This window comes from Tachysurus fulvidraco, chromosome 7 (assembly GCF_022655615.1).
Source record: "Tachysurus fulvidraco isolate hzauxx_2018 chromosome 7, HZAU_PFXX_2.0, whole genome shotgun sequence".
NCBI lineage: Eukaryota > Metazoa > Chordata > Actinopteri > Siluriformes > Bagridae > Tachysurus > Tachysurus fulvidraco.
Genome location: NC_062524.1, coordinates 2,723,676 through 2,738,877, shown reverse-complemented (window position 1 = coordinate 2,738,877; position 15,202 = coordinate 2,723,676). Strand labels below are relative to the sequence as shown.

Here is a 15,202-nt window from a genome sequence, read left to right as displayed (position 1 = left end):
AAAACAAGCAAAAATATAATTTAAAGACCCACAGATGAAAGCGACAACATTTTTTCACGTTCACAGTGAATCCTCACACAATTCAATAATACCACTTACGCATAAAGAGTTCCATACTTCATTTGGTGATGAGTCGTTTTCAACGGTTCGATTCATCGAATCGGCTCTTGTTGAGAATAGACTCACATACAGGAAGCGTTAGTGTTAATGAATCGATTTGCTTCAATGTTACTTAGAAGTTAAGCTCAATAAAGGTAGAGATGTAGCTAGTTAGAGAGTAATATTATTATTATTATTAATAGTCTTATTGAAACATTAAAGAGCCGTTTGGGAGTCGACTCACACTATAGAGCTTGGAAGTCGGACTGTAGAGACTGAAAGTCATGTGACATGTAGGGGCTGATGGGAAATGTAGTCAAGTGCAGATTTCTGGCAGAAACATTTTTACTGGTATTGTTAGAAATCACTCTGATTTTCATTATTAAATTTTGAAATCTACTACTACAACTACTACTACTACTACTACTACTACTAATAATAATAATAATAATAATAATAATAATAATAATAATAATAATAATCGTAATAATAATGAATGTCGCATGCCCCCCGAACAAGGATGAGACGTTTACTTTTTTGTGAACTTTAATTAAAACAAACATATTAACAACGTAAGAACTTTTGCCTCTTCTGAGGGGCTGCAAGTAAATATAAAACATTAACCGTATTTGGAATATCACTATATGTAATTTATATGAGTCATGTAATATGTAAACTGCGCTAGCCAGAGGGCGCGCGCCTCGTGAAACAAAAAAGGGACGTAGCCTAAGACCGTAAATCAAGCCAAAGGTTTCAAAATAAAAGACAATCGCATTTCCTGTGAAAAAATATACTTATGGTTATTTACAATAAAATAATTATACGTCTTAGGACCAGAAACATGGTGCTGAAAAAAATAGTGCATTTTCAGTAATGGTGTATTGGCGCCATCTGCTGAACAATTGAAATCATATACTGCACTATAGATTTAAATCCATCGTCGCCCTCTGGTGGACAATTCTGCAAATTGCATTTCAGATTTACAGCCACTTTTTTAAAAACTTGTGATTTATAGTTTATTCTCACGTTTCTATCGATAAAACACTTAAAGATCAAGTGGTGTTTTTAGATGTGAGGGAAAAACTATAAACTACAACAATCAACATAATTTGCTCACAGGATTATTTTTTGTTACTCGTACCATTCTGTATGAACTCCAGCAGACTGTTATGTGTGAAAGAATTTTCTTATTGTTGGTGCGAGCTCAGTGATCCGACTCACTGGGGTGAAAAGGGATTTACGATTAAATGCAGAAACAAAACAACCACTTGCGCATAAAGAGTCAACTCCGTCTGACACATGAAAATGTTTTTTTGTGTGTTTGATCAATTTACATTTACAGCATTTAGCAGACACTCTTATCCAGAGTGACTTACATTTTTCTTATTTCAGTTTATACACCTGAGCAATTGAGGGTTACAGGCCTTGCTTAGGAGCCCTGCAATGGCAACTTTGTGGACCTGGGATTCAAACCAGTGACCTTCCGATCAGTAGTCGAACGCCTAAACCACACTTTAACCACTGAGCTACCACATCCCACAATAATTCAACAACACTGCAAAGTCTTTAAGTGTGTAGAAATGGTGTGCCATTTAGTCTGCAAAGCAAGGTTAAGTGAGCAAGGTTAAGTGATAAATTGTATTGTATACACTTTTAATATTATTTTACATTGAACACCTACAAAATGAACTTATAGTAAACACAAAAAAACAACATGCAGTAAATTTTGAAGAAAAGTAATTTATAGGATTATACAGTGATGTCATGTCAAGCATGTGCAGAGAGCAGGAGCAATGACATCAGGGGGCAAAAGCACATTCAGTCTGAAAGTCAGAAATGCCAAATCAGTAGTGATGTTTGTATAAATCAGAAGATTGAGATGTCTGGGCCTCTGTGTACTGGAGGGTTAATAAAAAGTTCAAAGGCAAGATCTAAAATCAAGGTCAAAAGGAAGGCTAAAATGGTCCAAATCTGATCAGAGTGAAAGACGGACAATGATGTTTAAATCCAAAACAACACACTCTGTCATCGCTCAAAAAAAAACAAATATAGGAAGAACATAAGATATTTCAGGCCAGTTTCAGACGTCCCAACAATGGACTCTTTTCTTTGTTGCATTCAGGGAAATGCTTCCGCTCCTTAAAAGCAAACACAGAGAGAATGAGGAGAAGCTGCTTTCCGCAGGCCATTTGGAGTTTAAACCAGGAACATATGGATCTTGTACTGGATCTCTCCCTCCATCTTCACTGTTTTTCTGCACAGCCTTTTTTTGCACGCGACACAATCTCTGGACTGTGACTTTAACTCTGTACTTGCACAGCACAGTGCCACATTATACACTATATACACACCATACTGCACCTGGACACTCATTAAAAACCATACACATGTATGTATATGTATATTTATGTATGTGTATGTGCATATCTTTTCATATTTTATATAGTTTTTATATAGTTTATACCTGGGGTGTCCTTAGAAGTCCCTCGGTCTTCTAACAAAGGATCCTCTTCAAGTTCTTCTACTGAATCTATTGTTTGAATTTTTAGATAAAAGAGTCAGACTAAGACCCTTTTGTCTTTTCAGGTTCCTCACAATGGGAGGCCTTGTTTTTATTAAAAGCAATGTAATACAGATAAATGTGTGTAATATATATAAAGTAAAATAAAAGAAAATTACAAATAAAAATCTCATTCAAATAATCAAACAGTATTAGAATAAGTAAAAGTAATTAGAATGCAAAGATTATAAGAAACCAAGAAACACTCTCCAAGTGTAAGCTTGTGTTTGTTCTATACTGCACACAGAGTATCACATGCACTGAGCTTGTTTACACTAGAATGCACACACAATGTAATTCAAGACAAGTTTTATACATTTTGTAACATTACGATTACAAGTTGGATTTCGCTGTCCGAAGTTTTGTATTTTTATTTGCCAAACAGTCATCACCAGATCTCGAAGCGCTTGTCTTTTTGGAAAGGTTCCTTATCAGTAATTCTGTTGTTGAAGAGTCTAAAGAGACAAAAAGAAAAAAAAGTGAACCTTTAATGAGGTTCAGTTCCACAGCCTTCTCTATATACACTTACTTTATACTTTATGGCCAGACCTTTGTGCACACCTGAGCATCACACCCACATGTGCATGTTGAATGTCTCATTCCAGATTTATTTCCCTTCACTGTTAGAGTTAGCTCCACCTTTCTGTTTTCCACTAAATATCGGATTGTAGCTGTGAGGATTTGTGTTCATTCAGCTACAAGAGCATTAGTGAGATCAGCCTCTAACGTTGGGATGTAGAGAGTGTAGGACACTCAATGCAAACTGTAAAGCTACAGAACACAGAGATATTCTATACAACTGTGGGATTCTATGGTAAGAGGTCTGGGGAAAAGTACATATGGGTGTAATGGTCAGGTGTCCATATAATTTGGCATAATAGTGTATATACTGCATTTATACAACAGATAGTTCCAGTTCATTAATGATTTGGTCGAGTGGGATCTTTAAGAGTCATTATATTTATGGTATTTTGAGGTTTGCCACAAAATTCCACTTCCTAGTTCCAAACGGTTACTACAGTAGTGTTATGCTCAGGTCAACATGCAGATGAAAAAGAAGAAGGGATGGCCATTGTACAAAAACAATCTGGAACAGGAAAGTACGAATCAATTTGGGCTAGCTGACATGCTATAAAGTAGGTTTTGGGAACAGGAACCTATTTCTAATAACTTATAGAAACAGGTTTTGTCTGCTTGCAAAAATTAAAATAATTTAATGAATTAATTTCTTGTTTGTAGAACTGTTATATAAAAATGATCTCACAGTCATTCTGCTGTACTGAACATACTGGGATTTGGCTGTATGCTGGAATATAACTGCACTGTTACTTGTGCGATCTCGCTTAAAATTTTTTATTAAAACACTTCACTAATAAATAAAAACATTGCAAACCTACCGAACTGTCTGTATGTTGCTGCTAGTGGAAACAGCTGTGTAGATTCTTCCTGCTAAACAATCATCTATGTCATTGTGACTCAGGCTAAAGATAAGGGAAAAAAATACACAAGGTTACATGGTGCATGATGCACAGTCCTGGGAATAAGAAGGGAACCCCTCTTTCAATTATGTTTTAGTTATCAGGGCTTAAAGAATAATTGTGTTCCTTATGAACATTTATAAACAGGCAAAAACAACAAAAATACAACAGGTTTTATTTTATGTAGTCATTTTATCCCAAAAAGTAAGCCAATATTCAAAAAATATGGAAAAAAGTAAACCCTATAATTCAGTAACATGTAGAACTACCAGAGTAGTAATAACTTGACGTAGGAGTTTATTAATTGTACTGGAGAAATTGTGTACAACAGTGCTTCACTTCACAGATGTTGAAGGGCATTTGGTTATAGCTCTCCTTAAAAGCCCTTCACAGCATCTCTGTGGGGTTTAGGTCTGGACTTTGAAAGTTGAGTACATCATTGTCTCAATGACTGATATCCCAGATCCTGTGGCTCAAATCCTCACTCCTTTAACACCATGTTTGGCTGTTGTGGTGTGAGGGGTTTGTTGTCATCTGCTGTGTTTGGTTTTCATCAAATGTCACTGTGCATGATGACCAATCATGTCCAACCTGGTGTCAGCGGTGCAGAGGATATTGTTGCAGATTGTAGTTTGTTCAGATAAACATGCACCAAGCCAAGACACTCCATAATGAACTCATGACATCATCAGTAAATGTGTAAACTACCACATCTGTTTCTACTGATGTCTTGTTTTGTAGAGATCACTGAATATTAACATTATTTATATAAATACTTCCTGATCATCTCAGCATTCTCTTCCCTGAGTTCAGCTCTGAGGTAGCAGCAGAAGTGTGACTCAGACGACTTCTCTGAGTAAACCTGAAAAGTCTATCAGAAGTGATGTCTCGTATTTTACCCACCTGGTTTATTGTCTACATACTGAAATCTGTTTTTATTGACATTTGAGATTATTTGCTTGTATATGGAAGTTGGTGGTTATTTAGGTGCTGATCAATAAAAACACAGAATTGAAGGACAGTGTATACTCACTCCAGGACCTCCACTTTATGCAGATGTGGTAACAGCAGCTCCAGGCCCTGATCAGTGAGCTTGCAGTGACTGAGGTCCAGTTCTGACAGACCTTCAGAAAACTCCAGAAACAATGCTAATGATTTACAGGCACCGAGATCCAGAGGGGTCTCGCTGAGGTCCATATCTCCATTCAGAGCCTTTGAGAGGGACATAGCATTCATCACACAGTCTGACTGATTCACCACACGGAGAAGAGCCAGGAACCGGAGCAACAAAGATTTACTACAGCTGAGTGAGAGAGAGAGAGACAGAGAGAGAGAGAGAGAGAGAGAGAGAGAGAGAGAGAGAGAGAGAGAGAGAGAGAGAGAGAGAGAGAAAGAGAGAGTTAGACCATGGCCAGTCAGAGTGTTAAAACTTTTAATGTAGTCACACACAGTGTACATGTCAGTTTGTCCCACCCAGTCCTGAAAGTCCTTTGTCCTGTATGTGTGTCTCACCGTAGTCTCACAGTATGTAGAATGAGTAAGAACACGTCCACTCCAGTGTCCTCCAGCTCACAGTCCTCTAGAATGAGCTCTGTACGTTGCTGGGATTTCTGGATGGCAGTGCTGATGTCTCTGCAGTCCTCGGTGCTCAGATGCAGAGTTTTATCCTGTGTTTCTGTGCTCAGATCCAAACCATTGCTACAGGAGAAGTCCAGTCTGTTCTGCAGAGCAGAGAATACAGCTGCTACTGCCCCCTGTTGGAGCTCAGAGATACTGCAGCAGTGGAGTAACTTGAGCAACAGAAACCTGTCAACACTGAGAGCAAAGAAAAGAAGCATTTTAACTGTTGCAAATATTTATGTATTAGTAAATATTACTGCGGTTTCTATTACTGAAACATGTAGATTTATTTCCCAGGTATTGTCCATGTGAACACTGAGTTACCTGAGCTGAGAAAGTCTGTTGAACAGAGGTAGAATCTTCACCAGCCCCCCGTCTGGTATGGAGGTCCACATCAGGCTCAGAGAGACAGATGTACAGTGTTGGAGGGTGAAGCACAGGGCAGTACAGTGGTATGAGTCCAGATCTGTATTGTTCAGGTTAATACAGCGGTGTGTTGACTTTAACAGACTGGACACATAGTGAGCAGAGACAGTCTCATAGATCTCTCTGATGAATGACAGCAGAACACTGGGGTGCAATCTGTGAAGGTTACAAACACACTTTTATTAATCCTCTGGCACATTGTATTTGTTCTGACCATTTGAGTACTTATTATTAATTTGGGGTTTATTTCATTGTCTAAGAGTATGAAAGGAGATTTCAAAGATATATCCATCATGCATGCGAATTAATCAGAGTAAATAAACTTTACATGACAAAACATTTATATTCATATAAAATAATCTCAATTGGAAAACAGATCTTAGTAACTTAGTAACTTCTGAAGATGAAATAAATGGTTTTATTATAATAAAAGATGAATCTGGATGTTATAGTTACACTTTATATTTCTTCCTTCTTACCGTTTAAACTGAATTTCAGACAGTAGAGGAAGAATCTCTCTGGTGTGTTTATGAGTGATTTTGTTCTTTCTGATGTTCACACTAATGCAGCAAACTCGCTGCTGGAGAAGATAGATAAGCTCCTCCCAGCTGAGAGAACAGGAAGTCAGGTCTCCTCCCACCTTCTCCAGGAAAAAGCGAGTCAGTTCTCCATCCTGAGCTTCATACAGCAGATCAGTAAACTGCTGGAGAGTCGATTTCGATAATCTACACACAGACACAAGTTTATAAATAATAATATAGACATTTTTGTATGATAAAGATGTGAACTGGAAACTGACCTGATCTTGAAAAGGCCAGGATGACACATGAGGCTGAGGAGAGAGTGAGCCTCCATCCTGTACTCAGTGAGGTTCACACAGTGAACAGTCCAGAGGTTCAGGAGGGATGACAAACTGCTCAGATATCTGAAGATCTTTGGGTTTTTGATGTTAAAGTCCAGACAGAGCTCCTGAATGACCCACCGGCTCTCACTGCTCCTGAATGACCCACCGGCTCTCACTGCTCTGGCCATCCTCACTACCAAACGCTCACTCAGGCTGAAAAACGTTCACACAAACTCAGTCATCAAAGTGAATTTCACTAAAGCATGTTAAACCTTAATGATGTTACACAGACGTGTAAACGTGAAGAAAGTGATTATTAACACATACCAGAGTTTCTGTAGGTGTGTGATGTGTCTGAGGAGAAGTCTGGCTCCTCTGAGAGGGATGGCTTGTGGTTTTAGAGTGAGTTTGAGTTTGGAGTCTGAGAGATTGAGTAATTTCCTCACAGCTCTGCACTCACGAGTAGTTAAAACCCAATCTATAATGAGGACGAAGTCCATAGCAGCAAAGAAAGCTCTCACCAGCTCTGTATCTTCTGCATGGGCAACAACTGCTTTACTTAAAAGTGGAATTAACTTTTCTTCACATCTAAAACAGACAGGTTTAATGTACTGTTATTGTTTTTAATGTAATTGTTTGTAAAAGTCCATAAATAACATGTTGGAGCTGATACAGTATTAGTCACAAAATAAATATGTACTTAAATAAGTTCGACTGCAAGCAACAGAAGAAATTTAGGATTTAGTTTCCTAATAATCAGAACTAAGATTATCCTGAACTTTCCTGAAGACTTTAAAGTTTCTTAATCTCATAATCTATAAAACATGAGATTAATTACATTTTGATTCATTTTCAACTTGAAATATAATCAGGTACAAATAATATACAACAATGTTGATGACTAATCAATTTCTTTTCCATAGTAATAGACCATTATTACTGGAAAATTATTTAGTCTTTGTGTATTAACATAAAAATAAACCCAGAGTAAACATGTGTGTAGGAGTTTGTGTGTGAAGATGCAGCATTCAGATCAAACCTGAGTCTGAGTTTTCAACCAGCTGTTGAATATATTGGGTTTCTGACATTTCCTCTGAAATGGGCAGAGCAATAAAAAGTGACAGCAGTGTATCTGTAGCAGAAGGGGTTAAGAATGAAAAAGTTTCTTCTTGATGATTAGTGGTAGCAGGTAAGGTATACAAAGCATTGCCAATATGCAAACTAATTCCATTCACTACCAGAAAATCCAATCCTAGCACAATGGGTATGGTGAGTTCACCATCTTTCATTACAAACAGTTCAAGTGCATATCTTCTTCCATGTAGATAACATTATTTGAACAAAAACAACATGGTAAATGGTCAATGGGGGCAGTGGTGTCTCAAGTGGTTATGAAAGATCAGGGGGTTCAAGCCCCAGCACTGCCAAGCTGCCACTGTTGGGCCCTTGAGCAAGGCCCTTAACCCTCCCTGCTCCAGAGACGCTGTGTCATAGCTGCCCTGGCGCGACCCCAACCTCCTCAGTTGGGATATGTGAAAAATGTAACGTATATGTGGCGATAATAAAGGCTTCCATGCCCCCGATTCAATTCATTAAAGCAAATCAGGTTTATTAATCAAGTTAAATAAATTGCACTGCATATATTGAACTCTTATTCCTCATTGTTAACTTTCTCTTCCCCAGATTGAATCATGATGAATATTATCACCATCAACTTGTTTTGTCAACTCATTTCCTCTGGAAATGGTTACACTTATCCAGTGTCCCCTAACATATCGTCTGCTGTTCTTCAAGACCCGGACTGTGAGAAAGCCTGGTACTGGAAGGTGAGACCACATGAAAACCTTCTGCAAGTTCAGCAACAGTGCAGCAAAGTCCTGAGTAGGACTGACCAATGTGACCAAATAATACTGTCATAAATCTTCACAAGTTTATTACTTTATAAACTCTTGAAATATTGAAAGATGGTGCAGATGATTTATATTTACAGATGGTCCAGTAAAGACACATTGCATGATGTATTTATTCATACATAGTGAGTGAGAAGGGAAACGATGCTACAATCTGTTAATATATGAATGCTGTGATTAGGCTCCAGGTATCGAATCGGCGTTGGAGTATTTGTCAGATGGACATGGACTTCATGTAAACCAAAGTAAACACCCGCTGGTTGTTGATGTGAGCGAGAAAAACATCACAATCACTGAATGCGTCGAGCTTCGCCATAACATCACGTGTCATGGATCGAATCAAAAGGTTTAGATTTTTATTTCTGCTTCTATAAGGTTTCAAATTCTGTTTCTTTTAAGAATGATTTAGTCATTACTATCTTTATATTTTGCAGTTTCGACACCTTTACCAAGGTATGTAATATCTCTGTTTGTTCAAGTGTGTGCGAGTCTGTGTCACACGACTGTGCACACGACTGTGTGTGTGTGTGAGTGTGTGTGTGTGTGTGTGTGTGTGTGTGTCCGTCCACTGTCTCTCCGTGTGTGTACATTTTTATCTACATTTAAGTGTGTCTGAGCCCCGGACACTATCTCTTAAGAGAAATACTATTCCAAAGTTTAGGAGCTAAATATGAAAACACTCTACCACCTTTAGTAGATTTTAATATTCTTAGAACTACCAGAAGTCCTGAGTTTTTTTTATCACAGTGAGCGTGAAGGATTGTAAGGCAAGGCAAGGCACGTTTATTTGTATAGCACATTTCATACACAGAGGTCATTCAAAGTGCTTTACATAGAAATTAGAAAACAATTTATGAGAGAAAAAAAATACGTAAAAATAAGACAAACGATAAAATCCTAATAAAAACAAAGAACAATTAAAGAAAATAAATGTAATTTTAATAAAAACAGTTTAAAATGTGTTGAAAAGAATAAAACAGGAGTAAATTGTAGCATGTTAGAAGACTAGTTAGATAAACCATTAAGAGTCTTGTATGTACTGTAAGTAGCAGCAGGTTGTAAGTGCCAGTGTAGAGATGATAATTGGGATTATATGATGATAATTTCTCAACCAGGTAAGAACTCTGGCAGCTGCATCTTGGACTAACTGTAGGCTATTTATTAAAGATGCAGGACAACCAACTAGTAATGCATTACAATAATCTGGAGGTCATGAATGCATGAACTAGCTTCTCATCCGATACAGATAGGATTTTCAGATAGGATGAGAAATGTGCAGCAATCAGAGCAACCGGTAAACCTTTTGTGTTACTGACATGTGTTGACTGTGTGTCTTTGTGTGCTTTGCTTTTTGTTTTAAGTCACTGACCACAACGCTACCAACTTCACCATCACTGCCAACACCACCAACATCATCACCACCACCAAGATCAACCCCATCACCATTGCGCTCTCCATCACCATAGCGATCCCCATCACCATCACGATCCCCATCCCCATTGCGATCCCCATCACCATCACGATCCCCATCACCATCACGATCCCCATCACCGTCGAGATCCCCATCACCATCACAATCCCCATCACCATCACGATCCCCATCAGCATCGCGATCACCATCACCATCACGATCCCCATCACCATCACAATCCCCATCACCATCACAATCCCCATCACCTTCGCGATCCCCATCAGCATCGCAATCTCCATCAGCATCGCGATCGCCATCACCATCACGATCCCCATCCGCATCGCGACCTCCTTCACCATTGCGATCCCCATCAGCATCGCGATCCAGATCACCATCACGATCCCCATCACCATTGCGATCCCCATCACCATCGCGATCCCCATCACCATTGCGATCCCCATCAGCATCGTGATCTCCATCACCATCATGATCCCCATCAGCATCGCGATCGCCATCACCATCACGATCCCCATCACCATCACGATCCCCATCACCATCACGATCCCCATCAGCATTGCGATCTCCATCAGCATCGCGATCGCCATCACCATCACGATCCCCATCCGCATCGCAACCCCCTTCACCATCGCGATCCCCATCAGCATCGCGATCCAGATCAACATCGCGATCCCCATCACCATCGCGATCCCCATCACCATCGCGATCCCCATCACCATCACAATCCCCATCACCATCTCCATCCCCATCACCATCACAATCCCCATCAGCATCGCGATCTCCATCAGCATCGCGATCGCCATCACCATCACGATCCCCATCCGCATCACGACCCCCTTTACAATCGCGATCCCCATCAGCATCGCGATCCCCATCAGCATCGCGATCCAGATCACCATCGCGATCCCCATCACTATCGCGATCCCCATCACCATCACAATCCCCATCACCATCACAATCCCCATCACCATCACGATCCCCATCAGCATCGCGATCCCCATCAGCATCGCGATCCAGATCACCATCGCGATCCCCATCACCATCGCGAGCCCCATCACCATAACAATCCCCATCACCATCACAATCCCCATCACCATCACGATCCCCATCAGCATCGCGATCACCATCAGCATCGCGATCGCCATCACCATCACGATCCCCATCCGCATCACGACCCCCTTCACCATCGCGATCCCCATCAGCATCGCGATCCAGATCACCATCGCGATCCCCATCACCATCGCGATCCCCATCACCATCGCGATCCCCATCACTATCGCGATCCCCAATCACCATATCCATCCCCCATCCATCACATCCCCATCACCCATCACGATCCCCATCAGCATCGCGATCTCCATCAGCATCGCAATCGCCATCACCATCACGATCCCCATCCGCATCACGACCCCCTTCACCATCGCGATCCCCATCAGCATCGCGATCCAGATCTCCATCGCGATCCCCATCACCATCGCGATCCCCATCACCATCGCGATCCCCATCATCATCATCACCATCATCATCATTGGGATTGGAGTCCTGATCTGGCAACACAGACGGGTAAATCCGCATCACCTTTATAGCTAACTGAAGGAACTTGTAATACTTTACTCTGCTGTCTGATGCTAATGTTAGATGGCCGGGTTTTATTGGCGATTAACAAATAGTTCTGTTCTTCTTGTGTGGTGATAGTAGGAGAACACCAGTCTGGAGGATATGAGAGGCTGCTGTAAACAAAAAGAAGAACAAAATAACAAGTGAGTGAAACTTAAACTGCAGGACCTTTACACACTACAGCTGCTTTCACACATGTTTTATTTTGATGTTTATTTCTCCCAGAAACGTGTGGAGCTGAAGCACCTTTTGTGTTACTAATAAAAATAAAATTCTGGATGTTACTGAGACAGATAAAAACTGTAGGAAGAAAGTGGAACATGTTCGTTTATTTATTTAAATCACCATTTAAAGTCTCTCTGTATGGACACATGTTTTTATTCCTCCTGTTCATGTTAAGATTTGGGTCATCACATGACACGTTTTGCTCGATTGGTGTTTTTATCGTTGTCTAGAGTTGCTCGTTAATGATCACAGCTCAGCGTACTTCCTGCTGTTGTTTGCTCTGACTTTTGCAGTGTTAATGATAGAACAACATGTGTGTGTAGAGTTTAGATGTTTTATCTTTATTTATTGTACTTCTTTACCGTTTTTTATCCATCAGGGAGGATTTTCCAGAGCTTTCTGTCATTCAGTGAGGATTACGGTTCAGCTTCAGTGCCTCTGTCCTTCCTTCTTGTCTTTTCCCTCATTGCATTTTTCTGCACTTTTTAAAATCTTTTTTCAGATATTAAGTAGATAAAACAATAGATTTCAATCCAAAGTGCAATGTTTTTATACAAATCTGTTAATAATCTTACAATGCCACTTTTCAGACTTTGTAGCAATTTTTTTGAAGCTCATAATTCTGTTAGAAAACATCACTGATTAAAAAAGGGTGAAAACCTGCATTTTATACAAGTTTTGGTCAAGTAACTACAGTATTTTTAAATTGTCCCTTAATCTTGTACTGTTAATTAAAATCCAAATATCTGTATTCTATAACTTTATAGAATTATAATTCCTGTCTCTTCTAATAGGAATAAGAGATTATTATAGAGATTATTTTGATATTTAAAGAATTTTTTTTGTTAATATTCCTTCACAATATATTATGCTGGCATTAAGGATTTATTTATTTATTTATTCATTTACAAATAAAGGAGCAGGTTTAATCTCTGAAGATATCATTAACGTGCTGGTGATGTTTTAATCCAAACAAATAGAATTTATAGTCTGGAAATCTGAATTTCTTTTTAGAATCATTTTCACTGAGTAGTGGTGATGTTTTTAGCACAATTATGATCAGTAATTTTAAGCTTTCATCAAGCAGCAAGTGAACATATTTTGCTTCTTTCTTTCCTCTGGCTGGCTGGACTGTGTGTAATGTAATTATGACCAAACTGTAATCTGTCCCTTTACTCTTGTATTTTTATCGTCTTTTTAAATAAAAAAAAACAAACCCATCCTGGTTGATTGTCTTTCTTTTATAGATGTAAGTTGATACTGTGAATGTTTATGAAATGTTTCATGTCCTGGATGCAAGTGCAGTGTTCATCTTCTAGTGATTGGATTCTGATTGGTCAGGAGGTGTTGATTAATTTAGTGCAGCTACAAAACTCCAATCAGTTTTCATTTCTTAGGTCTTAATCTTAGTTACTCAATTTTGTATAAAATGAGATAAAATTGTACACTCTGGATAAACGCACCTGCCTACTGCTGTAAAGGTAAATTCAGCACCAGAGTTAATCTCCAAAAGAGCGGCCTTCCAGAAAAAATCACTCCAGTGAATTACATTATGGGTTACATACTGTACCTTGTAGGAACCCCAGGAATGGCATTTCAGTAGTATTTTTATAAGAAGAACATGTACAATATCATATAACATTCAGGAAATAAAACTAATATATCATTAAAGGTGAAATATTTTTGTAAGGCTGAATTAAAGTCAAAACCTTTTAAACCAGTGAGTGTTTAAAATGAAAATACTCTAAGGCCCTATAGTGGCTCTTTCCCATGTTAGTAATCAAAGAGGGAAACAAATGTAGGTTTTAAATGACATTTCCACAAATGTTTTCTGGAATTGTCTGCTGATGTTTTTTCACAAGATCAGTTCATCTAGTTACATCTCACCCATGTGTATAGTGAATGAAAACCTCAACTCCCAGAATATGGATTATAAAATCAGATTAGATAAATCATGACTAGCTAAAGACACTTAAGCTCATCTTTGTGTTCTGTACAGTGTGTCTTTTATGCCTCAGGGACTTTCTGAATGCTGTAAAATCAGTGTTATGCAATAATTGTGTTTTATCTGGTGTTTTTTTTTTTTAAATAACAATTTACCCTCAAAATGAGAGCTTTTTATTATATATATGAGTATGTGTGTGTATATATTATATATACTGTGTATGCGGTTCTTTGTGCATTCAATGGTTTTGGAAATGTTCTCCATTTTATTTATTCCACCTGTTTAAATATATATAACAAAATGTATATAGTCTTATAAACATTATTACTAAAGTATAAATACTTACTATTTGTAAGTAGTTTCAGACTTGTAAGAAGTTTCAGAGTTATAAGATGGTTTCTTATAAATACCTTTAATGATGTTTATGAAGAGATCTATTATTAATATAAATAAAAAAACAGCAGCATGAGATCTCTATCACTGACTTTAAACAGCTTCATGTTGTTTCTAGAAAGTCAGAGTATTTGCACATGAGCCTGATTTGATTCAGGAGTATAATCTGAAAAAATGCCCAACTCCTCGAGAGAGGCTGGACTCACTACTACTCTGGAGTTGCCCGTGGTGAGAGGCGGCGGGCTGGTGTGGGCTTGCTCATAGCCCCCCAGCTCAGCAGCCATGTGTTGGAGTTCACCCCGGTGAACAAGAGGGTCGGTTCCCTGCGCCTTCAGGTCGGGGAGAGGTCTCTCACTGTTATTTGTGCTTATGGGCCAAATGACATTGTAGAGTACCCGACCCTTCTTGGCGTCTCTGGGAAGGAAAAAAAATGCTAGAAAGTGCCGCGACCGGGGACTCTGTCATTCCACTGGGGGACTTCAACGTTCACGTGGGCAGCGACAGTGACACCTGGAGGGGCGTGATTGGAAGGAACGGCCCCCCCAACCTGAACCCGAGTGTGTTCTGTTATTGGACTTCTGTGCTAGTCACAGTTTGTCCATAATGAACACCATGTTCAAGCATAAGGGTGTCCATCAGTACACATGGCACCAGGA

General features: G+C 39.2%; 2 protein-coding genes and 1 long non-coding RNA gene across 25 annotated transcripts in view; 2 read left to right on the top strand and 1 right to left on the bottom strand.

The window, feature by feature from the left end:
* LOC113650479 overlaps positions 1–15,202 on the top strand; it is a 289,734-nt gene that overhangs the window by 105,590 nt on the left and 168,942 nt on the right. The window lies entirely within an intron of this gene.
* On the bottom strand, positions 2,751–7,637 carry LOC113660601. The gene is made up of 8 exons (XM_047816764.1): positions 7,355–7,637; positions 6,983–7,240; positions 6,663–6,908; positions 6,082–6,339; positions 5,650–5,952; positions 5,171–5,440; positions 4,057–4,140; positions 2,751–3,114 (listed from the first exon to the last, which is right to left on the bottom strand). The coding sequence occupies exons 1-8, from the start codon at positions 7,525–7,527 to the stop codon at positions 3,048–3,050; spliced, it is 1,659 nt and encodes a 552-aa protein (XP_047672720.1). The 5' UTR covers positions 7,528–7,637; the 3' UTR covers positions 2,751–3,047.
* Positions 8,722–10,360, top strand: LOC125145268. The gene is made up of 4 exons (XR_007143609.1): positions 8,722–8,853; positions 9,119–9,283; positions 9,372–9,390; positions 10,299–10,360. It is a non-coding gene; the product is annotated as an uncharacterized LOC125145268 (long non-coding RNA).

What these genes read in the sequence shown, in the direction of transcription:
- LOC113660601 (XM_047816764.1), bottom strand. Translation starts at nt 7,527, where the DNA reads ATGGACTTCGTCCTCATTATAGATTGGGTTTTAACTACTCGTGAGTGC. An exon ending in ACACACCTACAGAAACTCTG is followed by an intron (nt 7,241 to 7,354) that starts GTATGTGTTAAT and finishes AACGTTTTTCAG; the next exon opens with CCTGAGTGAGCGTTTGGTAG. An exon ending in CATAAAGTGGAGGTCCTGGA is followed by an intron (nt 4,141 to 5,170) that starts GTGAGTATACAC and finishes CCTTATCTTTAG; the next exon opens with CCTGAGTCACAATGACATAG.